This window comes from Amphiura filiformis, chromosome 4 (genome assembly GCF_039555335.1).
Source record: "Amphiura filiformis chromosome 4, Afil_fr2py, whole genome shotgun sequence".
Lineage (NCBI taxonomy): Eukaryota > Metazoa > Echinodermata > Ophiuroidea > Amphilepidida > Amphiuridae > Amphiura > Amphiura filiformis.
The window spans coordinates 55,024,198-55,044,993 of NC_092631.1; the positions used below are offsets into that span (position 1 = coordinate 55,024,198).

General features: G+C 33.5%; 1 protein-coding gene across 1 annotated transcript; it reads right to left on the bottom strand.

Annotated features, from left to right (window-relative positions):
- Positions 1 to 414: 414 nt before the first annotated feature.
- On the bottom strand, positions 415 to 18,754 carry LOC140150270 (uncharacterized; the record flags this gene model as incomplete). Its single annotated transcript, XM_072172274.1, has 14 exons — positions 415 to 2,310; positions 3,151 to 3,194; positions 5,499 to 5,999; positions 6,331 to 6,530; positions 6,740 to 6,831; positions 7,320 to 7,395; positions 8,041 to 8,257; positions 8,609 to 8,754; positions 13,753 to 13,987; positions 15,352 to 15,446; positions 16,343 to 16,603; positions 17,312 to 17,416; positions 17,796 to 17,936; positions 18,646 to 18,754. Coding segments are annotated over 13 exons (2,181 nt in total), but the record flags the coding sequence as incomplete, so codon positions are not given.
- Between the last annotated feature and the right edge of the window lie 2,042 nt (positions 18,755 to 20,796).

The following is a 20,796-nucleotide window of genomic DNA, read 5'->3' on the forward strand; positions in this document are numbered from 1 at the left end:
CACTGTTCATGAAATTTTGTGAAAGTACAATTAATATGGCTGTTACATGTATGCATTGTAATTGTTAGACGTGTATCTGAAAAGTAGAACAGAAAATATTATGGTTTACATATTTCAAAATGAATAGAAGGTGATACAATATTAATAATATGTTTCATTCCCATTTGGGGTGTTAATAATATGTACATGTATACCAGTCAATCTCAGTGATTAATATTATTATAACTACAAAATCTGAATTCTAACGTAATACTGCACAGTTAATAGCTAATAGTAATACTATACTTACATGCAATTGAAGATACCATTACACAGCATGTTTCTCACCAGTGATGCAATCTGCTTTACTTAAAAAAGAATCACAGGTATACCAACTGAGACAGACACTAAAAACATCACATAGCTGAAGTGGAATACCTTTCACCTAGTAACAATATTGTTTTATTTCAAACTTTTTTCAGCTTTGCATACATCTTTTAACCATATAAATAAAGAATAAATTGTTTACTTTATACTATTAATATTAACTTACTAAGATTATGTTGTTGTTCTTAAACATAGATAACTTTAAAAAGTCTTCATTTGCAATCGTTTTAAACTTATAATTGATTATTAAGTATTAAAGACTTTTAAATTTTTCAAAATCAATTTAAGAAACTTACTATTTTCTTGCTGACAGTTTCGTTAGTGAACCGACTTTTTCAAAGCTTGTTGTTGCTGTGATGATCCTGTCAGTCATCAGCTGATAGATTTTTACAACAAAAACAAGCTTTGAAGAAGTCAGTGGTTCACTGACGAAACTGTCAGTAAGAAATTGTAGTAAGTTTCTTTAATTATCATCTTTCACCTTAAAATGATTATTAATGAAACAAAAGTGATTGATCAACATGAAAGGTAATCAGTTATTCCCATACATTAAGGCAAGTCTCTATATTACTACATTTTCAGAAACGTTTTTGTAAATATTGAATCGATATAAACGTCTTAGAATTATTGAAACAATGCATATCAATGAGCATATTAAACATCAAAACAGATTAATTGGTTTATTATATAAAAATAAAACTTGGAAATATGAATTTGTACAAAGAAGAAAACATTCAATACAAAGTTATCAAAAATAAATATGTAAATAGTAATTGCAATAGTACTGGACTAGTTTAGAATTGCTTTATCAACCTTAAAAGTTTGAGAAAATTGATCATAATTATTATACCTAAAATTTCACATAAAGGCACAATAATGATTTGCTTAATCAAAAAATCTAAATGTTCATCGAAAATTAGATTTTGTATTTGTGTAAACGAGTATAGGTGCAAGACATGAGCCATACCGTGACCTATAATGTAAAATATCACGTTTTAGTCAATATTTGTTGCTACATACAATTAATATTGATCAAAACTGCCATTTTCTTAATTTTTGCCAATTTCATTCATATGAACAACAAACCAAATAATGACAATTTTATTGAATTACAGAGTATTCACTTTTAAGCTTTTAAAAGAATTTACTCCTTTGTGCAAATTATTATTAGTGCCTTCAATCTATCTTATAATGGGCTGAGACTTTGGGCTATTCACATAACTACATACACCCCCTATGGAAGACATAAACTTAATATCCCACACAGGGTGTAGACTTCAAATGGAATCAGTCGAGTCACCCGTCCAGATAACCTCATTTGAAAGTGGAAGATTAAGGTCATGCTTTCCATACTGGTGTATGGATTTCAACAAGAATAGTTAGTTGGAATTGTCCATTGTCTTTGGTCTTTACGTTATCTTATATACAAGCAACAAGATGAAGAATCTAAAGAGAAAAATGTCTTACAATAGTAGTATTAATCCTTGAAAGGTTCAATTTATACTTCTTGATTAATAATTCATTCAAAGATTAATTATGCAGTCATTGTTTTCTTTCAATAGTAACTTGAAACTGTGTTATTAGTTGCTTAGGTTGCATATTGGTCATTATTGTTGACAATATATAATGTGTGAAGCTAGGACTATTTACAATGAATGAAAGAATCTCAATACATAATGTGTGAAGTTAAAAACATATTTACAATGAATGAATGAAAGAATGAAAGAACTACAAGACCACTACCTCAAAAACCACTATTGTTTCTTAAGAAAGAAAAGTGATATAAATGAATATTTCCCCAAAGAACTCCACAATTAAATATGCATGATTTGTAGCTATAATTTAATTACTTTCTATAGGAACAGAATACTTAAAAATCGTTAATGTATTTTTGATTTTATACATTTCATCTTCTTATGTAGGAACCAAATGCCACGTTCGATTCTGAAATACAATATAGACATGGGTAAATAAAAATCTAGCAAAACCAAACAAAGGAGAAATCGGTAATACTTTTTCCTTGTAATGTAACACAGACCGGTATTATCACTTTAAAAAAAAAATCTATGTCTTGATCTTTTAAGACAATATAAAAAAGTAAAGATGAAATTACAAAATGTATACAAAATGGGTCTACGATCCAAATTGCAGTGACGAATACGAATTAAGTTAATTTTACATTATATACCATTACGTTTTCAAAATGAAGTAGCTAAGGTCTTGCAAGGGTTTACTGATTTTGTATGAAAGACAGATAAACATGGTAAAGACAAATGACTTCGTAAATACAAAACCCACCCAAGTCCATGGAAAGTGATTTTGAGAAAACTAAAACAAAATCGTGTATCATTTTAATTCCTTCAGTTAGATTTACCTGGTAAATAGGGCAAGTTTTATATGCAAATGAGTAGGTTAAACTGTATTAGGTATAACGATTAGCATTACGGGGAGGTCATTTTGTATACCGGACTTGGGTTGTTTTTTGAATCACAAAGTTAATGTATTCTTTACCCTTTGCTCTCAGTCATATTTCTTGTTCTGTGCCCATTCAGCTTCATTTCTGCGTTTTTACCACTTATTCCGTAGAGGGTGGATTTGTGTTGTTATGCATAATTATGATATACCTATGTATAGCAACAATTTCCCATGCTTAACTCAATTTGGGCAAAGTATGGACTTGGGTGGGTTTTGTATTTAGGTATTTAACTGTTTTAGATTTTAAATAGAAAAATAAGATGTTTACATTTAGCCAATAACATTACATATAAGATTATTATTCCTTACCTTGACGTCGTACATTTAGGTTGTAAATGGCTGGTATAAGATTACTGTAAACAAAGGGAGAGAATCGTGTTTTTAATGAAATTTCATTACCTCTGTGTACTGCATGACTTCCTGGCTTTATCAAACCTCAGTAAAGGCTTGGAAATGTCTTTTGCACTTTTCTTGTACTATACATTTACAATACATTCTTTGCTGAGGCACGATGTTCTTTGTTGGGGTATTTATACAATTGGACTGGAAGCACAAGCTTGAGGGAGAATTTTCCCCCTTTTTTTAACTGTGTTTAATGATAACTTTTTTTCATTCAAATTTAACATAGATTGTGGTTTCAGCTTCTAGAGCAACAATGATATAGAAGGAAGGTAGGCCACATTACATTGAAAAACCCAGCAAACACTAAACGTTTCTAAAGATTAGGAAAGGTTGCCAGAAAACGTTTAAATATCGGGTTATAATAGGGTACTAGTATATAAATGGTATAAAACATTTTCATAACATTCAAAACAAAATTTGAAAACGTACTGCAAAATATTATAATATAATGTCATTTAAGTGTTGACAAAATAGTTGGTAACAAAAATTATTTTTCAATAACATTTTGACAACATCTTAAAAATTTTGTTAAATTTTGTTACATTGTGTTTTCATACAAAACGCTTTAAAACAATTTCTTGACTTTTATACAACCCGGCATTTGATGTCAATAAAACATTTTTACCAAAACAAAAACCCAAAATATTAACCTGTTCAAAACCTTTTAAAAACTTGTGATGTTTGCTGGGAAGTTCTTATCAAGATAGCCTACTTTAATTTTTTAGTTTATATATAATTATGTAATTATTTGGCTGTGTGTAGAATCATGTTTCCACACAGCTGTTGACCGTTTTTGGCAATAATTGTGAATAACTTATAAAAATAACTTTTTTTATCCACATACATCAGTTTTATGCTATTTTTCAAAAAGGACAGCTCAGAAAGTACAACTTTCACCATAAACAATGGTGTATAGGCCAAAAAAAACCCAGAAAAATCGCAAAAATAATATAAACCACTACTGAAGTAAACATTTACACATTACACAACAAGCGAGCGTAGAGAAAACATCACGCATGTTTTGTAAATACCTTTTTAAATCTGCAGGTTGAAAGGGGATCATAAATATTCTTGAATATGATTTTTTTTGTGTGTGTCGGACCTTGTTCTTTGCCCTTACTAGTGGTAACTTGATGAGATTGGAAGTGGACCTCTGATTACAAGTTGTGGATAATATCCAATGGATATAAACTGAGCTCAAAAAGAAACTTATAATTTTTTACAGCTTGTGAATCACAAGGTCATATCTTAAAATGCTGTCAATCAAAATGAACCAAAATTACACACATGATTACCTTAATACTCTACTCAAAACACATGTCAGTAACCAAGCAGTTGTCCAACTGACACAACAGCAAAATGCACTGTCATGGCGACAGCTTCCTGGACTTCCTTCACTTTCACAGCCCAACATTTGGCACCCAGGACAAAAAATCTGTGAGAATGCACACAAGATCCTTGCACAGAATGATAAAACGGTGCTGCTTTCTGCTTTTCATACACTTTTTTCATGAAACAGGGCTGGGCTATGAATGTGGTCCAGGAAGCTGTCCCATGTCAGTGCATTTTGCTGTTGTGTCAGTTGGATAACTGCTTGGTTACTGACATGTGTTAAGAGTAGAGTATTGAAGTAAATCTGTGTGTAATTTTGGTTCAATTTGATGAACAGGATTTCAAGATATGACCTTGTGAAAAATAAGTTTCTTTTGAGCTCAGTTTAGACAGTGTTGAGAAGCCAGGGAATAAGCTCATTGTTCAGGTATAAGGAGTAAGCAGTATAATTATTTTTATTTAAAGGCCCATTCAGTGATTTGCTCATCCGGTCAATCGTAACAATCATCAAAATTCACATTTTGGTACCTTTGTCATTGTCATAAATATGTAAACATAGCCTGCTAGTGGTTCAGCCGAAAACCGTGTATTTAAGAAAAAAATAAGGAATTTACATGAATCTGTAATTTAGATACTGACAGTATCTAAATTAGCTACATGTATTCGAATGGAGCTTCAACTTCAATAATACTGCTGTTTTCTTTGTTTTTGCCAAATTTTTCATTTCAAAAATACCAAATGACAATTTGATTGGCTTATCCTTCACTTATAAGCAATTTATAAAAAAAACCTAATTATTTACACTTTCGCTGGGATCACTGAGTGGGTCTTTAACTGTTTCTAAGATGTTTACAATTACAATGAATAACAAGATTGGTGACCTGAAAATACTAAACATTAGAAACAAAAGTGATATTACTTACGAATCTTGTGGCATTATATCCATTGAGTCCATTGAGTCCTATACCGTTGTTCAAACCCAAGCCACTGTTAAGTCCAGTATTAAATCCATTAAGATTAGGTCCTACTCTAGATCCAAATCCAGTACCAAGTCCTGGTCCAAATGGTTGTCTCGACAGACTTGGGATTCCGTAAGGCTGCAATACTGGCACTGCTTCACGGACAGGAACGCCAACGCTGAATGGCACCTGTACTGGGGTTGGCACTGGTACAGGTGTTGGCACTGATATAGGTACCTGTGTGGGGACAGCCACAGGTTGACGAACTGGAACAGGGTAAGGGCGTACTACAGCTTGCGGCACTGGTATTGGTACTCTCACAGGTACTGGAACTCCTTGTCTAATTGGAACTGGCACAGGACGTGGAACAGGTCTTGGTACGGGAACTGGTACGGGCTGCCGGACTGGAACTGGGAAAGGTGCTGGCACACGAACAGGAACAGGTCGTGGAATTGGAGGAGGCTCCTGTATAAATGAAAGCAGAGATGTAATTGCACCTAGAATAATTTCCAAACAAAAAATAATAATGGTATAAGGAATGTCTAAAATGATAATTACACAGAACACCACTATACCACTAACACAACAACAACAACAAAAACAACAACAACAAATGATTTTCGATTCTGTCAAGTATAATCCAAACTAAATATTTGTTAAACTGAATAAAAGTCTTATGTCTTTCACCATGATAGTGACTAAAATGTACATCTAGGCCCTACATGCAAGTCTCCAACAATTATTATTTTACAATTATATATATTGATATAATGCACAATATGTACCCATTACTTACCACAACATCGCGGACAAATACATTTTGCTGTCGTTGTTGTACAGCGTAGACAGGCTCCGGAGGTTCCTGGATGATGGGTTGAGATTTAGGCTCTGTAGGACGCAGACAGAACACACAGAAGCATGCCAACAGGATGATCAGCAATAGTAAACCCCCAACAGCACCTACGACAATTCCGATGATTTCCTCGGTAGTAAGACCTGAAATAAGCAGCAAAGAAAATAACGACAATTAGTCTCCAGCAATTCTTTTTGAAGATACTAATTGCACGGTGGTTGTTGTTATTTGACTTGGTATTAATATTGATTAGAAGGTTACAAATAATTATTGCTGTTGATATCTCTAATAAATTATCTCTAATAAATTTAAGTAATGTTTCAGAAGTGATAAAAGAGGCTAAAGATCTTACCAACACCACTGCCACCAGGGTCTGGTGTAGGGATTGGGCCATCAGGTCCAACGGAGGTCTGACACTGAGAACCCGTGTAGTCAGGTAGGCAGCTGTTTTAATGTATAATAGAAAGCTATGTTATTGTATTATAAAGTATTAGGAAGTACATCACATGATTATTATTATTATTATTATTATTATTATTATTATTATTATTATTATTATTATTATTATTATTATTATTATTATTATTATTATTGAAAAGGTCTTCAAAGCAAAACCAAAAATAATACGAGTTTATAAACGCGTTTTGGTTATGGTTGAAACGTTTTAATAACATTTAAACGTCGAGGTATTTAAAGGTCATGAAAACATTTTAAAAACTTTTATGAAAAAATACTGCAATAGCATTTAAAAAAAATGTTGTCAACATATTATTGTAAAATGGTTTTGGCAAACATTTTTGTAAAATATTTTGTCAACACTTATGTAACATCATGTTAGAATGTTGTGCATCAAGTTTTCAAAAATGTTTTTGAATGTTGTTAAATATCCTTTAAAATATACCCTTTAAATAACCCGACACAATTCAAATTACCTGCATTGGGATTCATAAGTAGCAGCGTTTGGTTCACACGTGCCCCCGTTCTGACAAAATCCCTCTGGACAAACCTCTGTAAAAGACATCAGTATGAGTAGGATGGATTGAAATACGCATTAATATTTTAATTATTTAATTAACATTCAGTGGGTTTGGAAAATTCTCAACAGTTAAGAGGGCTGATAAAACGACGACATGAGGGTGCTTGAAAGGTGTTTTCCCCTCGGCCAAAATAGGTCAAAAACGGCAATTTTCCAGGTATAAGTGCTTTTACTTCACCTGGAATTATTATTGGGGGGTAAAGTGTATATTTACATTGAATTTTAAAGGAGGATTTCGTGATCCTAGCATCCACTTTTTATGACATTTTTCAGTAGATATTCACGAAAAAAGCTTATTCCCAAAATTTCAGTTGATTCCGATTCTGCGTTTGCGAGTTAAGTATGATTATGTGTATTACACTGCTCCATATGCCACTGTTGTAATTTCGTTCTGGTATACCAGAACGAAATTCAAATTTGACGATATTTTTGCTAAACAAATTAATCTTTTGGTACATAAACATTATGTAGTCGGAGGCTTCCAGTGGTATAAAAATCTCAACTTTTTAAAAAAAATTGGGGACACGGGGATGAGGCTGTTGATCACGAAATGCCCTTTTAAGTGAACTGTTGACACTTTTGAATTTTTAATTATATTTCTAATTTACTATACTTACCAGTTACCGTTGTAAGAGGGAAATTCTCGAGCAATAGATCGTGTAGACTGTTATCAGCTGGATTAATACTGTTGCCCAGCTGATCCTGCAAGGCACTTTGTGAAACAGATGAGCTGTCCGCAAACATAACAATGACATCAGCGACTACGCTTCCTGCCCTGAATTGCCATACATCACATCCACAGTAGCCAGTGAAAGAGCTGTATAATACATCCATCTGATTAAAAGAAAAATTGGTTACAGAAGATATCAATTCATTGTTTACCTAATTAAATATCATCATTTTGTCAGCAAAATAGATTGAGCACACTCAAATGTCGATTGGATTTGGAAAATTTGATTACTGATGAAATATTTTTTTTATACATCTTACATCTGTGTAATGCTTCAAGATAGTTAAACATAACTCTTTTCCTACATGTAAATTCTTTTATAAAGTAAAGGACATTTGAATATTATCTTCATAAGTTCATGACAGTCAATTAAAGTAAGCCATTTTTTCTAAATATCTATACAGATTAGCATTTGTTTGTACGGTATGTATTCTTTTATTTTGTACAGTACTTACACAGTCGCAGATGCGGTCTTCCAGGTATGCATATGCACTGGTTCTTGGATTATTGTAATCTCCATTGTAGATGAGTTCTTGCTGACCAGTTGGAAGTCTTCTATCGGTATTGATGGTAAGTGTAGCTACTTTGAATTCCTTAGTATCTAATGATTGGACAAATCATCGATATGAAATGAAATGTTAGTGACTTACTTCTGGATATATTTAGTTTATCTTTGTAGTGTCAAAGTGTGGTGTAGTGAGCCTTAGTTGTGCTGTGTTTTTGCTGTTGTTGTCGTCGATGATGATTATAATGTTATAGAATGCAGTTGTTGATGACGGCTGTGTTGGGGCGGTGTGGTATTGATAAAGTGGGGTTGTTGGTGGCAACAGTATAGCTAGCCTTTTAGTACGAGGGGCAAAGCCAAATTTTCATCCCAATTTGTCAATTTTTGTCCCATTTTAGTTATTTCAGTGACACTTTACTCTTTGCCGGCGGTTCCCATTTTCATCCCTGAACATGGGGGGGGGGGAGATTCCCCGGTTCCTCTCGCCCTGGCTACGCTACCACCATGGGTATTTTTGGTGGTGGTGGTGGTTGTTGGTGATGGTGGTTTTGGTGGAGTTACACGTAATTAAAATGCCATGATAATTTTCAAATTAATTCGTAATATTAATAAAACAAAATTTTTATTTATCCCTACTCTACTCCAATGCTACTGCAGTGACAGCTCAGCGGGAAGAGCACTGGTCTCCAGAGTTAAAGGGGTACCTTTATGTACTGGTAAATGTAAATAACTTGTGACTATGGCCTGTCACGTCCTGGCATATTAGTAATTGAGTGTTAAAGCCGGTGGCAAGTTTTCATTTTTCACAGATTACAATTCGCTCACACAATGAAGACTGACAATGCTAAAGCGTGTGCTAAAGATTGCGACATATATCTGTGTTTCCAATAAAAATGAGTACAAATCGATTGATATTTGTCACCATCCACCACAAATCAGCCGTAAAGTCGGCAAATTATATTCTGAGTTACATTGTAAAATGTGCTGAAGGTCGTATTCATAGGTACCTCAAGTTGGTGCTACAAGTATCTCATTTTGCTAGTGCCAGTCAAATACCCTTTAAACCAATCAATAATCCTATTGTTGAAGAGGATAATGAGCTTCTACCTATGTCTATAGAATTCTTAAATAGCTCTAGTCCTTGTTTGCTTGCTAAATCTTGTCTAGGTATGAAGAAACAACAAGTAACAATGAGAGGACATTTCTGAACCTCGTTGACTTGGGGATGATTTGAAATGAACGCTAATTATGACTGTATGTTTGATATTTATTACCAGCAATGTGCAAAAAGAACCGAAATAAGGTACCATTTTGCTGAAGGATATCGTTTGAAGTCAAATGATATATCATTTTAAAGCTTATGATATATATTTTCTTAAACACGAAATAAAACAAAATTGACCTGGCCGAATTTACAGCCGTTTAGTGGTGGACGGTCACATTTAGCAAATTTACTCTTGGAGCTGATCTAAAAATACAATTTTTAGTCTGACGATCTTTTAAGCGGGATTCTTGATTGATTCAAATACTTTATGTAATGAAATGTTTAGTTTGGACATAATTAACTATCTCTGTTGTTCATGCTTATAGCTAATAAGATGGACCCTGCTATTTTGTGACTCGCCATGTTGTAAAATGAACCCAATCTAAAAAATAATCTAGTTTATGATGAAATTTAAGGATTAATGGATATTTAAGTAGAAATACTACATTTTGGATAACATTTACAACTTTGACATAAACTACACAGGATAACTACATGGGTCCACCTTATATGAAGTTTAAGCTAAGATGATTGTTATTGTTTCCTTACTATTTTAAAGCATAAGCAAATTGGTTGTTCCTCCAATAATACTAGTATGGGTACTCAAATTTTACACTATTATGTAAAAGGTTTGAATTAATTTTATTTTTAATATATAAAATAAAATTAAGACTTGAATCATTGAATCTATTTATTTTATTTTATAAAATACAAATACAATTAATAAATAATAAGGTGTGCATAATAGCTGCCAAGTATCAGATTGACAGTGGCGTAACCAGTGGGGGCGGGGGGGGGGGGGACTTGGCAGCCAAAAAAACAAAAACTGGGAAGAAGAGCAAAAAATAGGGAAGGGGGAAAAGGGGAGAAGCAGAGAAAAGAGGGAAGAAAAAAGAGGGAAGAGAAAGGGAAAGAAGAGAAAAAAGAGGGAAGAAAGAAGGAAGGGAGAAGAAAAATGTGAAAGAAAAAGGAAGAAGAGAAAGGGAAGGGAGAAGAAAACAGGGAAAAGGAAAGAAGAGGAAAGGGGAAGGAGGAAGAAGAGAAAAGGAAAGAAAAATAGGGAAGAAGACAAATGGGAAAGAAGATCCCCAGTGAAATACCCGTAACACTGTTAATTCTGAGATTAATATTAATAGGACAAAATGTGCCATACAAATATGCAAGTCAGAATAGAATTGAGATATATCTAAAACTCAATTAACTATCGCCTTGCCAGAGAAAGAAAGAACTTGTCCCGGTTTAGTCATCCATAACTTTAGTTTAAACGTACACAAAAATCTGACCTTCACACTTAATTATTTTACGTAGCTAAACGGGCATAGTCACTTTGCATGGTTCATGAATCCATGCCATCGAAATATTATTGAAATAATAACATGGCAAGATAAATAATACTTTAATCAAGTTGATCATGGTGAAGTTACATTTTTCTGAAATTATTTTTTATACTACAGTATTTAAAAGCAAAGCATAAAAGTTATCGATGATAGCACAATTCTCCATTTCATGATTGAGAGAAAATTTAGTAGAGTAAAAAAAAGGATAGCAAAATAACACTGACGGAAAATAAAATATGTAGAACGATATAGCCATAGACATTATTAATGAACGTTTCAATGTAATTACACATTATTCAAAAAAATTACGACTGAGATAGAAAGAATTTGGATAGTACCTTTTTAAGTACCTTGGTCTACAAACTTATTGGACCACCCCTTGTATCGGCCTATTGTCTACAATACTTGTGACACGATGGTATAAAGTCAGTTAAGGGTAGACGAGGTATTGTTGGTCGAAGCAACCTAAAAATCAATTTCCATTATCTAAATCAATATATTATTGAAAATTAACACCTTGATGTTTTGCAAAAGTTCATTCTACAAATCGTATACTTTGCAAACTTGCTTAATTTATTGTTGTTAATGAGTTATGTACGTTTTACAAAAGTGTTGTTGTTTCAGACCTCTTTACAACGTAACTCAAGAACCACAGCACCTATAAATGTACATATGTGATATTTTAATTCTTCTACACGTTCGCTATGAATTGAGCAATGCAGTTTTTGCCAAAGCTCACTACCATTCGTAAGATGCTGTGAACTACCAAATCACAACAGTTTAAAATAAGTAATATCCTTAAAGATGTAAGATATTGCATTTTATATATTCGCGCATACAATATGTCATATATTTATCTATTGGAACTTATTGGTGCACTCTTAGAACTAAACAACGGTTCAGAAACTTAAATGGTTCTGCGCGCGTAGAACCGAAAATGGTTCCAGAAAGGCAACTTCCAATTACATAGAACATTTTTCTCTTGAGCTGTTCTGCATGCATGTAGAAGCCTTAAAACCCTTTTTCTACGAATATAGAGTAAATTCCACAGCAATAAAAATGCAATTAATATGTAAGTCACCTGTGGCTGTGGTATAATATTAACATTTAAAGATACGTCACAGCCAAACAAATTTCAAAAGTTTCACAGCTTGAATGTGGGAGGCGCAAAAATAGAGAAACGCAATGACCCGTTAAACCTGTTGTCGTATTTGATTTTAACAGACTCTCAATAAGCATTACACCCGTATATGCACCACACTAGGCCAAGTTTGATGAAATACTGCAACTTTGTTTTGATCAAATTTGAAAGGAGCCAACGTAACGTGAGATATTTGTGACCTTTCTGAATTTCACCATTTGAATTAATGCAGGTACATCTTTTGTTGAAATTTTGTTGAACTTCACGGTCATATGAATGCTCAATCAATTGGAACGCCAAAACTAATGACACCACAAGTTATATTGGGACAGACAATATACGTCACGTGGTAAACAGACAATTATACGAACTATTATAGGGATCGTCTCATAAAGTATGCGCCCGCCATAAAATAAAATAATTACATTAAGAAAAAAAGAAATAGGCATACTCAGTTATGTTTGGAGTAAATATGAAAGACAACATTGGTTGATTTGAGCAAAATTGCTAAAAAAAAGTGGACATTTTGGTTTTTACGGGGGTAACCGGGGAGAGGGCATGAGTTCTGACGGGGGATATTTTCTTCTCATGCCCCCCCCCCCCCATGGCGCGTGTAATTTGCAAATACATTATAGAATGATAATTTAAAAAAACAAAACAACTAATTATGTTATCATTTTTGGGCAAATAAATGAATATCCTCGAAAAAATTACGAACAATCGTGTACTTGAATTGTCTGGAACCAATGCACATTGTCTGACAGATGTAAACAGTTATTTTTCAGACATTTTTAAAAATAAGTACTATACATAGATTGGTAAAAAGATTTTCAGACATTTTTGAATATAAGTACTACACATAGATGGGTAATATCAGTACTCAACATAGATGGGTAATATCAGTACTCAACATAGATGGGTAAAAAGATTGTGACTTTGTGTTAAAAAAATACTCATCAAACACACCACCAACACCACAAATGATTTCTATAATGTGGAACTACCCAGCTATTAACACAGAAACGTTTTAAAAACTTTTTATAACATTAAATGTCGGGTTATAATAAAGGTCATGAAAATACTTTAAAACGTTTAGTATGAAAACACTTTGCAACAATATTTTTTAAATGTTTTCAAAATATTGTTGTAAACTATTTTTTGTAAACATTTTTTGTCATATATTTTGCCAACACTTAAATAACATTATATTAAAATATTTGTAGTAGGTTATCAAACAAATGTTTTTAATGTTATGAACTCAACATTAATATGTTTTCTGACAACCTTTTATAACCTTTTGCGAATGATGTCGAAAACGTTTTGTGTTTGCTGGGTAGACCAGAAAAACTTACTAAGCTTAAATGTTTCTGGCAAAATGATATTGTTGGAGTCAAACGCATTCCTGCTGTTTCCCTCAAGATTCTGCGTCAAACTGTCTCTGACGTGGAGGAAAGCTGCTCGACACTCAGCAAAATATAGGCTGAATGGTACTAAGAGATCTCCACCACTGAGTGGGCTAGGTGTGCCAACTTGGACACCAGCCAGTATCTTCGAAATAGCTGTGTTTTGTCGGAAAAGGGCATCCAGCTGAAATTGATAAAACAATTATAGAAAACAGTTTTTAATTTCAATAATAATGGAAAATCGATCGTTTACTTTTGACGCGTGTTTCGAAATGTTCTTGATAGGACATTTTAACATATTATTTGCGTTTGTCTTTTTAAGTCCTTGAATACTGATTTGCTTTTATCGTTTTTGTGTTATATATTTAAAGAAGATTTTGTTTTTGCTTGTTTTACCCAGAAACAATGAACATCAATTAGACTCGAAAGCTTGGCAACTATTAAAAAATAATACTAAAACAACCATAGAACGCTCTGTATTCTGCTAGTCCTATTGGAGTATTACAGTGTTCACATCTGTATGGTTTTGCATGCTTTAATTTACTTTATTCTATAGTGCCTTTGCATCATGTAATTCTATTTACAACACAGGTGAGTACAATTTACCCGGGCAATTTTATGCGAATTTGATGTGGTTCTTATACAAATAAAACAAAACAAAATATTATACCTTGAGATATTTTACCATATTATAAATAATTATTCAACTATCATTAAACCTCAGTGATAATTGGCGTAAAGTTACTTTCAATAGGTGTGTTAAATGCTTGACTGGTTCAATAATATGAAAGCACAACACCCATGGAGCGTTCACTGTACGTCATAGGGAAATGGAGTTATTTAGTTACATACAACCATTATTTTGATATGAGCAGATTTTAGCATCAAGTTCATGTTAGTTACTTCGAATTTCCAAAACATCTGAATAAAATATCATACCATGCAATTTGAAGCAAAGCAAAAGTGAATAAGTTATCCAAATGAAAAAAAAGAGTAGAAAGCTAATTATATTTCTACGCTACTCAAATTTGGTACCTCACTCGGAGCGCTTTCACCTTTTCAACCGGCGTCTTCAGCGGATGGTATTGGAGGTGTCTAAACAACATCACTAGCAACAACAAACCTTCAACATCCGCTGAAGACACTGGTTGACCCGGTGAAAGCTCCGGTGAGTGTACCAAATTTGAGTAGCGTAGAAGTATAATTTTGCTTTCTATTTACGTTTACCGCTACATATGAATATAAATCATTAGAACAAGAAAGTACTGATATTAATGCAAACACAGAAAATCATCCAAAAATCATGCAATAATTAATATTGAAACCAAACCTCTTCAAAAAGAGTCAATTGTGGTCAGGAAGAGCATTAAATGAATGAAATATTGTTACAATGACTTGTTCTGAGCTGTTGTAATAGAATGTTTTATTCAATTAATGAATTATACTCGAGATAAGATTCAGTATTCAAGTCGAAAATGTAAAGTTTAAAAATAGTCATGTTAAAACGAAAATAAATTGGTCGATCTATTGAATTTTTAAAAAACTTACATCGTCGGCCAAGTTAGAAGCTTCCGAGACCGCACTGTTTGAAGACGACCCACGGATTGACGAAAACTCAGCACTGCCTGACACAACGAAAGTATCTAGATTGAAAACAAGTATTTACTATTAACTAAATGTAAATAATATGTCATTGCATTTTCCACTGATTTTCCAACTAATTATATTCTCTCATTATGTTATGTCCAGGATGGTTGCAGAATACCTTTCTTCTGCCAAAAACAGTGAATAATACACAATTATCCAAAAATAACGGTTGGCGAAAAGGTAAATCTTCTACAATAAAATAAACAGACAAGAGAGACGATAGGCAAACCCATAATGTAAAAGCTCTAGGCTAATACACATTTTTTTCAAAGGCATTCCAGCATCATTGCAGTAGATCATTATGAAAGATATATTTTGTTTAGTGCAAATTAATTTTGTATTGTTGTTTAAACTATGTTAATGGTAAACTACCTTGGAAACAAATGATCATTAAGGTCTGAAGAATTAGGGCTTAAAATGTTATCCTGCTGCTTTAAATACTATGATAACCTCCGTTTACTAATTGTGGGATAGGCTTTTACGACGGGAGTTCATAACAATTAAGTTTAGAACTGTCAAGCTTTCTAATTACACTAGCATCACATTAGCACAGCTGTGTGAGTGAACATGACACCACTGCTCGCACACTGCATAGACGTGCATGGTTATATTCGAATTTGGACTGATATATTTACAATGAAAACGCATTCAAAATGCTGGTCGATTTCACATTTCATATTATCTACAGAAGGTGTGAATTATCCTTCATGCATACATCACTTTTGTTCTGAAACGACTAAGTGATAATGACACACACACAATTCTTAAACAACATCTTTTGCACAGAATTTAATGGGATTTGAAAAGTAAAGTGGCAGTTGAAACTCTAGTGATAACACTTTTGCAGTGCATGATGGGGCTCCCTTAAATCATCCTCTGACATTAAGCATACCTCCAGGTTGGGTCACAGTGATCTGAAAGTGGCATCCTGTTGCCGTATTACCACTTGGATCGACAGCAGTGTAATACACCTGATGAGTTCCATAACCAAACTCAGTTCCTGATCCAAATGGATTGGCACTAAGACTAACTGTACTACCGGAATTATCTGATGTTCTTGGTTCGGGCCAGAAGACAGGCACCGTATCACGTCCTGAGAGACCATATATAATGCAATCTCCTGGACAACTTATAATCACTGGTGGTTCGTTGTCTGAAAGAAAGATCAGAGTTGAATTCAATAATTAGTTTATTTCGTGTATTGCATTGACAACTTTCCACATTTTATCTTCATTTTTCATCCCATTTTCTGACCCTCATTATCCTCATTGTTCTTTCGTAATTCCTGAAATGCACATGCTTTCTAATATTAGTTTTTTCCTTTTCCTTTTTTCTGTTTGTCCATGAAACTGAAGCTTAGAGGCGTAGCCAGTTTGTTATTTTGCTCTGCACACCACCCACATCTCCCACTCTTTAAGATTCTTGAGCGCACTGGGCAAAAACAAATTGGAGTCAACACAACTTCCGCCGGGAAAAATATTTCCATCGGTACATTAACAACTTTGTGCACCCCACCCCACCTTACATCTCCACCGTTCCGTTATTGTTTTATCTTCGCTACTGATGAAGCTATGGCATAAAAATATCCGTTGCAAATTCTAATTATTCCTCTTGTAATCACATGTCACTTTCCCTCTAAATTGTTTTCTTAATGTAATACTAAATGCGTCTTCATTCATTGTCATTTCAATTGTAACTTTTTCATTTATAAAATTGATATTCATAATTCTTCTCCCCTGTATTAATGATCATAATGATGATAATTAATAGCCATTGTTCAAACGTTGAATATGCTCTGTTATTCACTTCCAACATCAATTTGAACGGAGATATCGCAAAGTTAAATTATGTTTCAAGTTACCTATTACGGAGACAGTGAAGGCACATATTTCGCTGTTGCCAACTTTATCAAACACAGTGTATTCCACTCTGGTTTCGCCAGTAACAAAGCTAGTTCCTGGTGAATCTGTAGCAATAAAATATAAATGTTATTTTTCTAATTTAACTGGTTTTGTGTTCAGTAATGGTCGATTCATTGATTAATATTTTAAGCACATCCATCAACATTCAAAATTTTGAAATAGGTAAATTTTATATATGGACAAATCATTTGGGAAATCAGGATTTATTATCTTATAGAGTGATGCATAATTTTGTAATACATTAAAAGAAATATTAAAGTTCGACATTTTATTATATTTTTTGGATTGTTGCTCTATATAATAATATATATATTAAGATTATTGCAATATCATAATTGCATAGAATCACGTAAATTTCTGTCACAGTAGTACTTACGAGTTTGTGTGTTGTCTGTGACGTAAATTTTTGTCACAATTACTTACGAGTTTGTGACCACCTTGGTCCATCAATACCAGCTCTGAGTTCAGGTTGGTCCCATCCAACTGTAGCAAACGGACGACCTGGATCAGCATTTTCTTCGATATCTTCTGGACAGTCAATCCAAAAGTTGCTGGTATCATAAGCTTTTTGGAAACAATACAATAAAACAATGACCTCATTTTCAACGACTAGTTTAAGGGTATACGCATTGTTGATCGAAGCGGCAAAAACAAATCGATTTTCATAACTTAAATCAATATATTATCGAAAATAACACTTTGATGTTTTGCAAAAGTTCATTCTAAAAATCATGTACTTTGAAAACGTTCTTGATTTTTTGTTGTTAATGAGTTACATATGTTTTACAAAAGTTTTGTTGTTTCAGCTCTCTTTGCAACATAACTCAAGAACCACAGGCCCTATAAAAGTACATCTGTGATATTTGTATTATTCTATACACTCGCTATGAAATGATCAATGTAATATTTGCCAAAGCTCCTTTTTTTGCCAAAGCTGCTTTTTTCCTTTGCCAATGCTCCCTTTTTTTGCCAAAGCCCCCCTTTTCCCCTTTTTTTACCATTCGCAAGATGCTGTCAACTACCAAATCGCAACAATTTAAAACAGTTGCTAACCTAAAATAGAATAGGAGTTTTTTTTGTACATTACACAGAGGACTTTACTTTGAGAGACCATTATCTAAGCTACAACAACTTTGGAAAAATGTAGTGCCACAACAAATTAATAATTAATAATTATCATTAATTTTTTTATAAAAACAAGCTAAACTAAATCCAACCTTGATAAAAAAATTTTAAATAAAAGTTTTTATAAAATATTTTAAACTTCACTTACGATTCACGGTAAGAATAAAAGAGCAGAATCCTTCATTTCCAGATTGATCCGTGGCGGTGTAGACTATGGTGTATTCTCCTGCACGGAATTCTTCCCGGACTCGTACTGCTCATTCTATGCATTTTTATCAAGTAAAATCACACATTAGTTGTCAGTGGAAAAAAGAAAAGATCCTTTTCTTTTCTTTACCTTTTTTTTCCAAGTCAATCGAATTAATTTTCTTGGAGTGAAACCAGAGAAAAAAAAACACCAAAAAACCATTAAATTAAACAGATACATACATATACACAAACAGATTGGCAAATCGGTAAATAGATCGACAAACAGATGGACAGATAGATAGATAGACAGAAAGCCGGGACAGAGAGATAAACATAGACAGAAGGACAGAGAGGTAAACTGCAAAAACAAACAACAAAATTCAATGTTGAGTAAAAAGGGAACAGAACAAGAAAATGTGAAGAACTCAATTAGGGGTTCATTCATAGGAGTGAGGGCATAAACAGCGATCATGCCCGAAATCCTATGAATGGGTTGTTTTACAATCAGGGTACACCGTTTGTCTCACTAGGGGTGAAAAATGAAGTGTCTAGTTTTTTTCATAAATTTTTTTGTTTTTGTATTGTGGATGGGTCAAATAGAAAATCTGTAAATTTTTTGGCGTCAAGTGTTCAGATTTTTAAGTTATGCCAGAAACATGTTTATGATGTACATGTTTCTGTATACCCAATTTTTCGGAGAGGACACATTTTGACGGAACCATGACTTCCAACTTTCAAACATGCGATACATGGAAACTAAGTGCGAGTGGGCTAAGTGTTTATTATATGTTTGTAGGATCTATATTAGTGTTTTTCAAGAAAATATAATTTTAATCTTTGGTCAATTTTAACTATGGATTACGAGCCTGAATTCGGAGAGGACATTTTTTGACGGAATTTTCAACATAAATTTGAAGAAATGGCACAATTAATAAAACACTCGCAATCTTACATGGTTCTCAATTTTGAATAATCATGTTTCAAACATTACTTCTGAATTGTCAAAATATGTTTTCATGTTATTGCTGGCAGTGATATTTCATTTGCAAAGTTCACTAAGGTCAAATGAGAAATACAGAAATGTATATTTTCATAATTTGCTAAGCATTTCAAACAGTTTCTTCGTGGCTGTAGGTGGAACTAATAGGGGCCAATAATTAGGCATGGCAACTTTTGATTTTCAGTAAATCTTATGTTTGAAAGATGGCACAATATGGTGCTCAGACGAAATGTACCCTGATTGTAAAACAACCCATGAATGAACCCCGTTCATACATACCCAACATTCTTAGCAATTCAATACAGATGGAAATAATAAGGGTTTACAAGTTTAAATAACATTTCCATAACGTTTTCCTTCATAAATTGAAAGAAAATGAGTAGGCCTACTTGCAGGAAGCAGCTCGGCTCATGAGGTCAACGGCCGGGAGTCAACGCGTGATACGCGTCATCTTTTGCGCTCCGCGTGAGATGGGCGCGGTGACATGCGCGTGTACGCAACACTAGCAAATCGTGGATCGTGTTAATTGGGTTCCAACGCTGCGTGACGCAGCTTGTTTATGCCCTGCGTACTGGTCATAAACGGTATTTATGACCAGCAAAAGAGGACGCAAATCCAATCAGAAACGTCGTTATATCGTGAGAATGAATGAACCCCTAATTCCATATGACTCATTTTGTTGCTCTGTTCCCATTTTACTGAACCTTGAGTAATATTTATTATTTTTTTAATTATTTTAGAGTGTACATAAAGTTACAAAGTTAAAGGCCCATTCAGTGATTTGCTCATTCGGTCGATCATAAAAAATCATCAAAATTCAAATTTTGGTACCTTTTTCATTGTCATGACTATGTAAACATAGCCTGCTAGTGGTTCAGCCGAAAGCCGTGTATTTAAGACCAACATAAGGAATTTACATGAGTCTGTAATTTAGATACTGACAGTATCTAAATTAGCTACATGTATTCGAATGGGGCTTCAACTTCGTTAATGCTGCTGTTTTCTTTGTTTTTTGCCAAATTTTTCATTTCAAAAATACCAAATGACAATTTGAATGACTTATCCTTCACTTTTAAGCAATTTATAAACAATTTAATTTTTTACACTTTC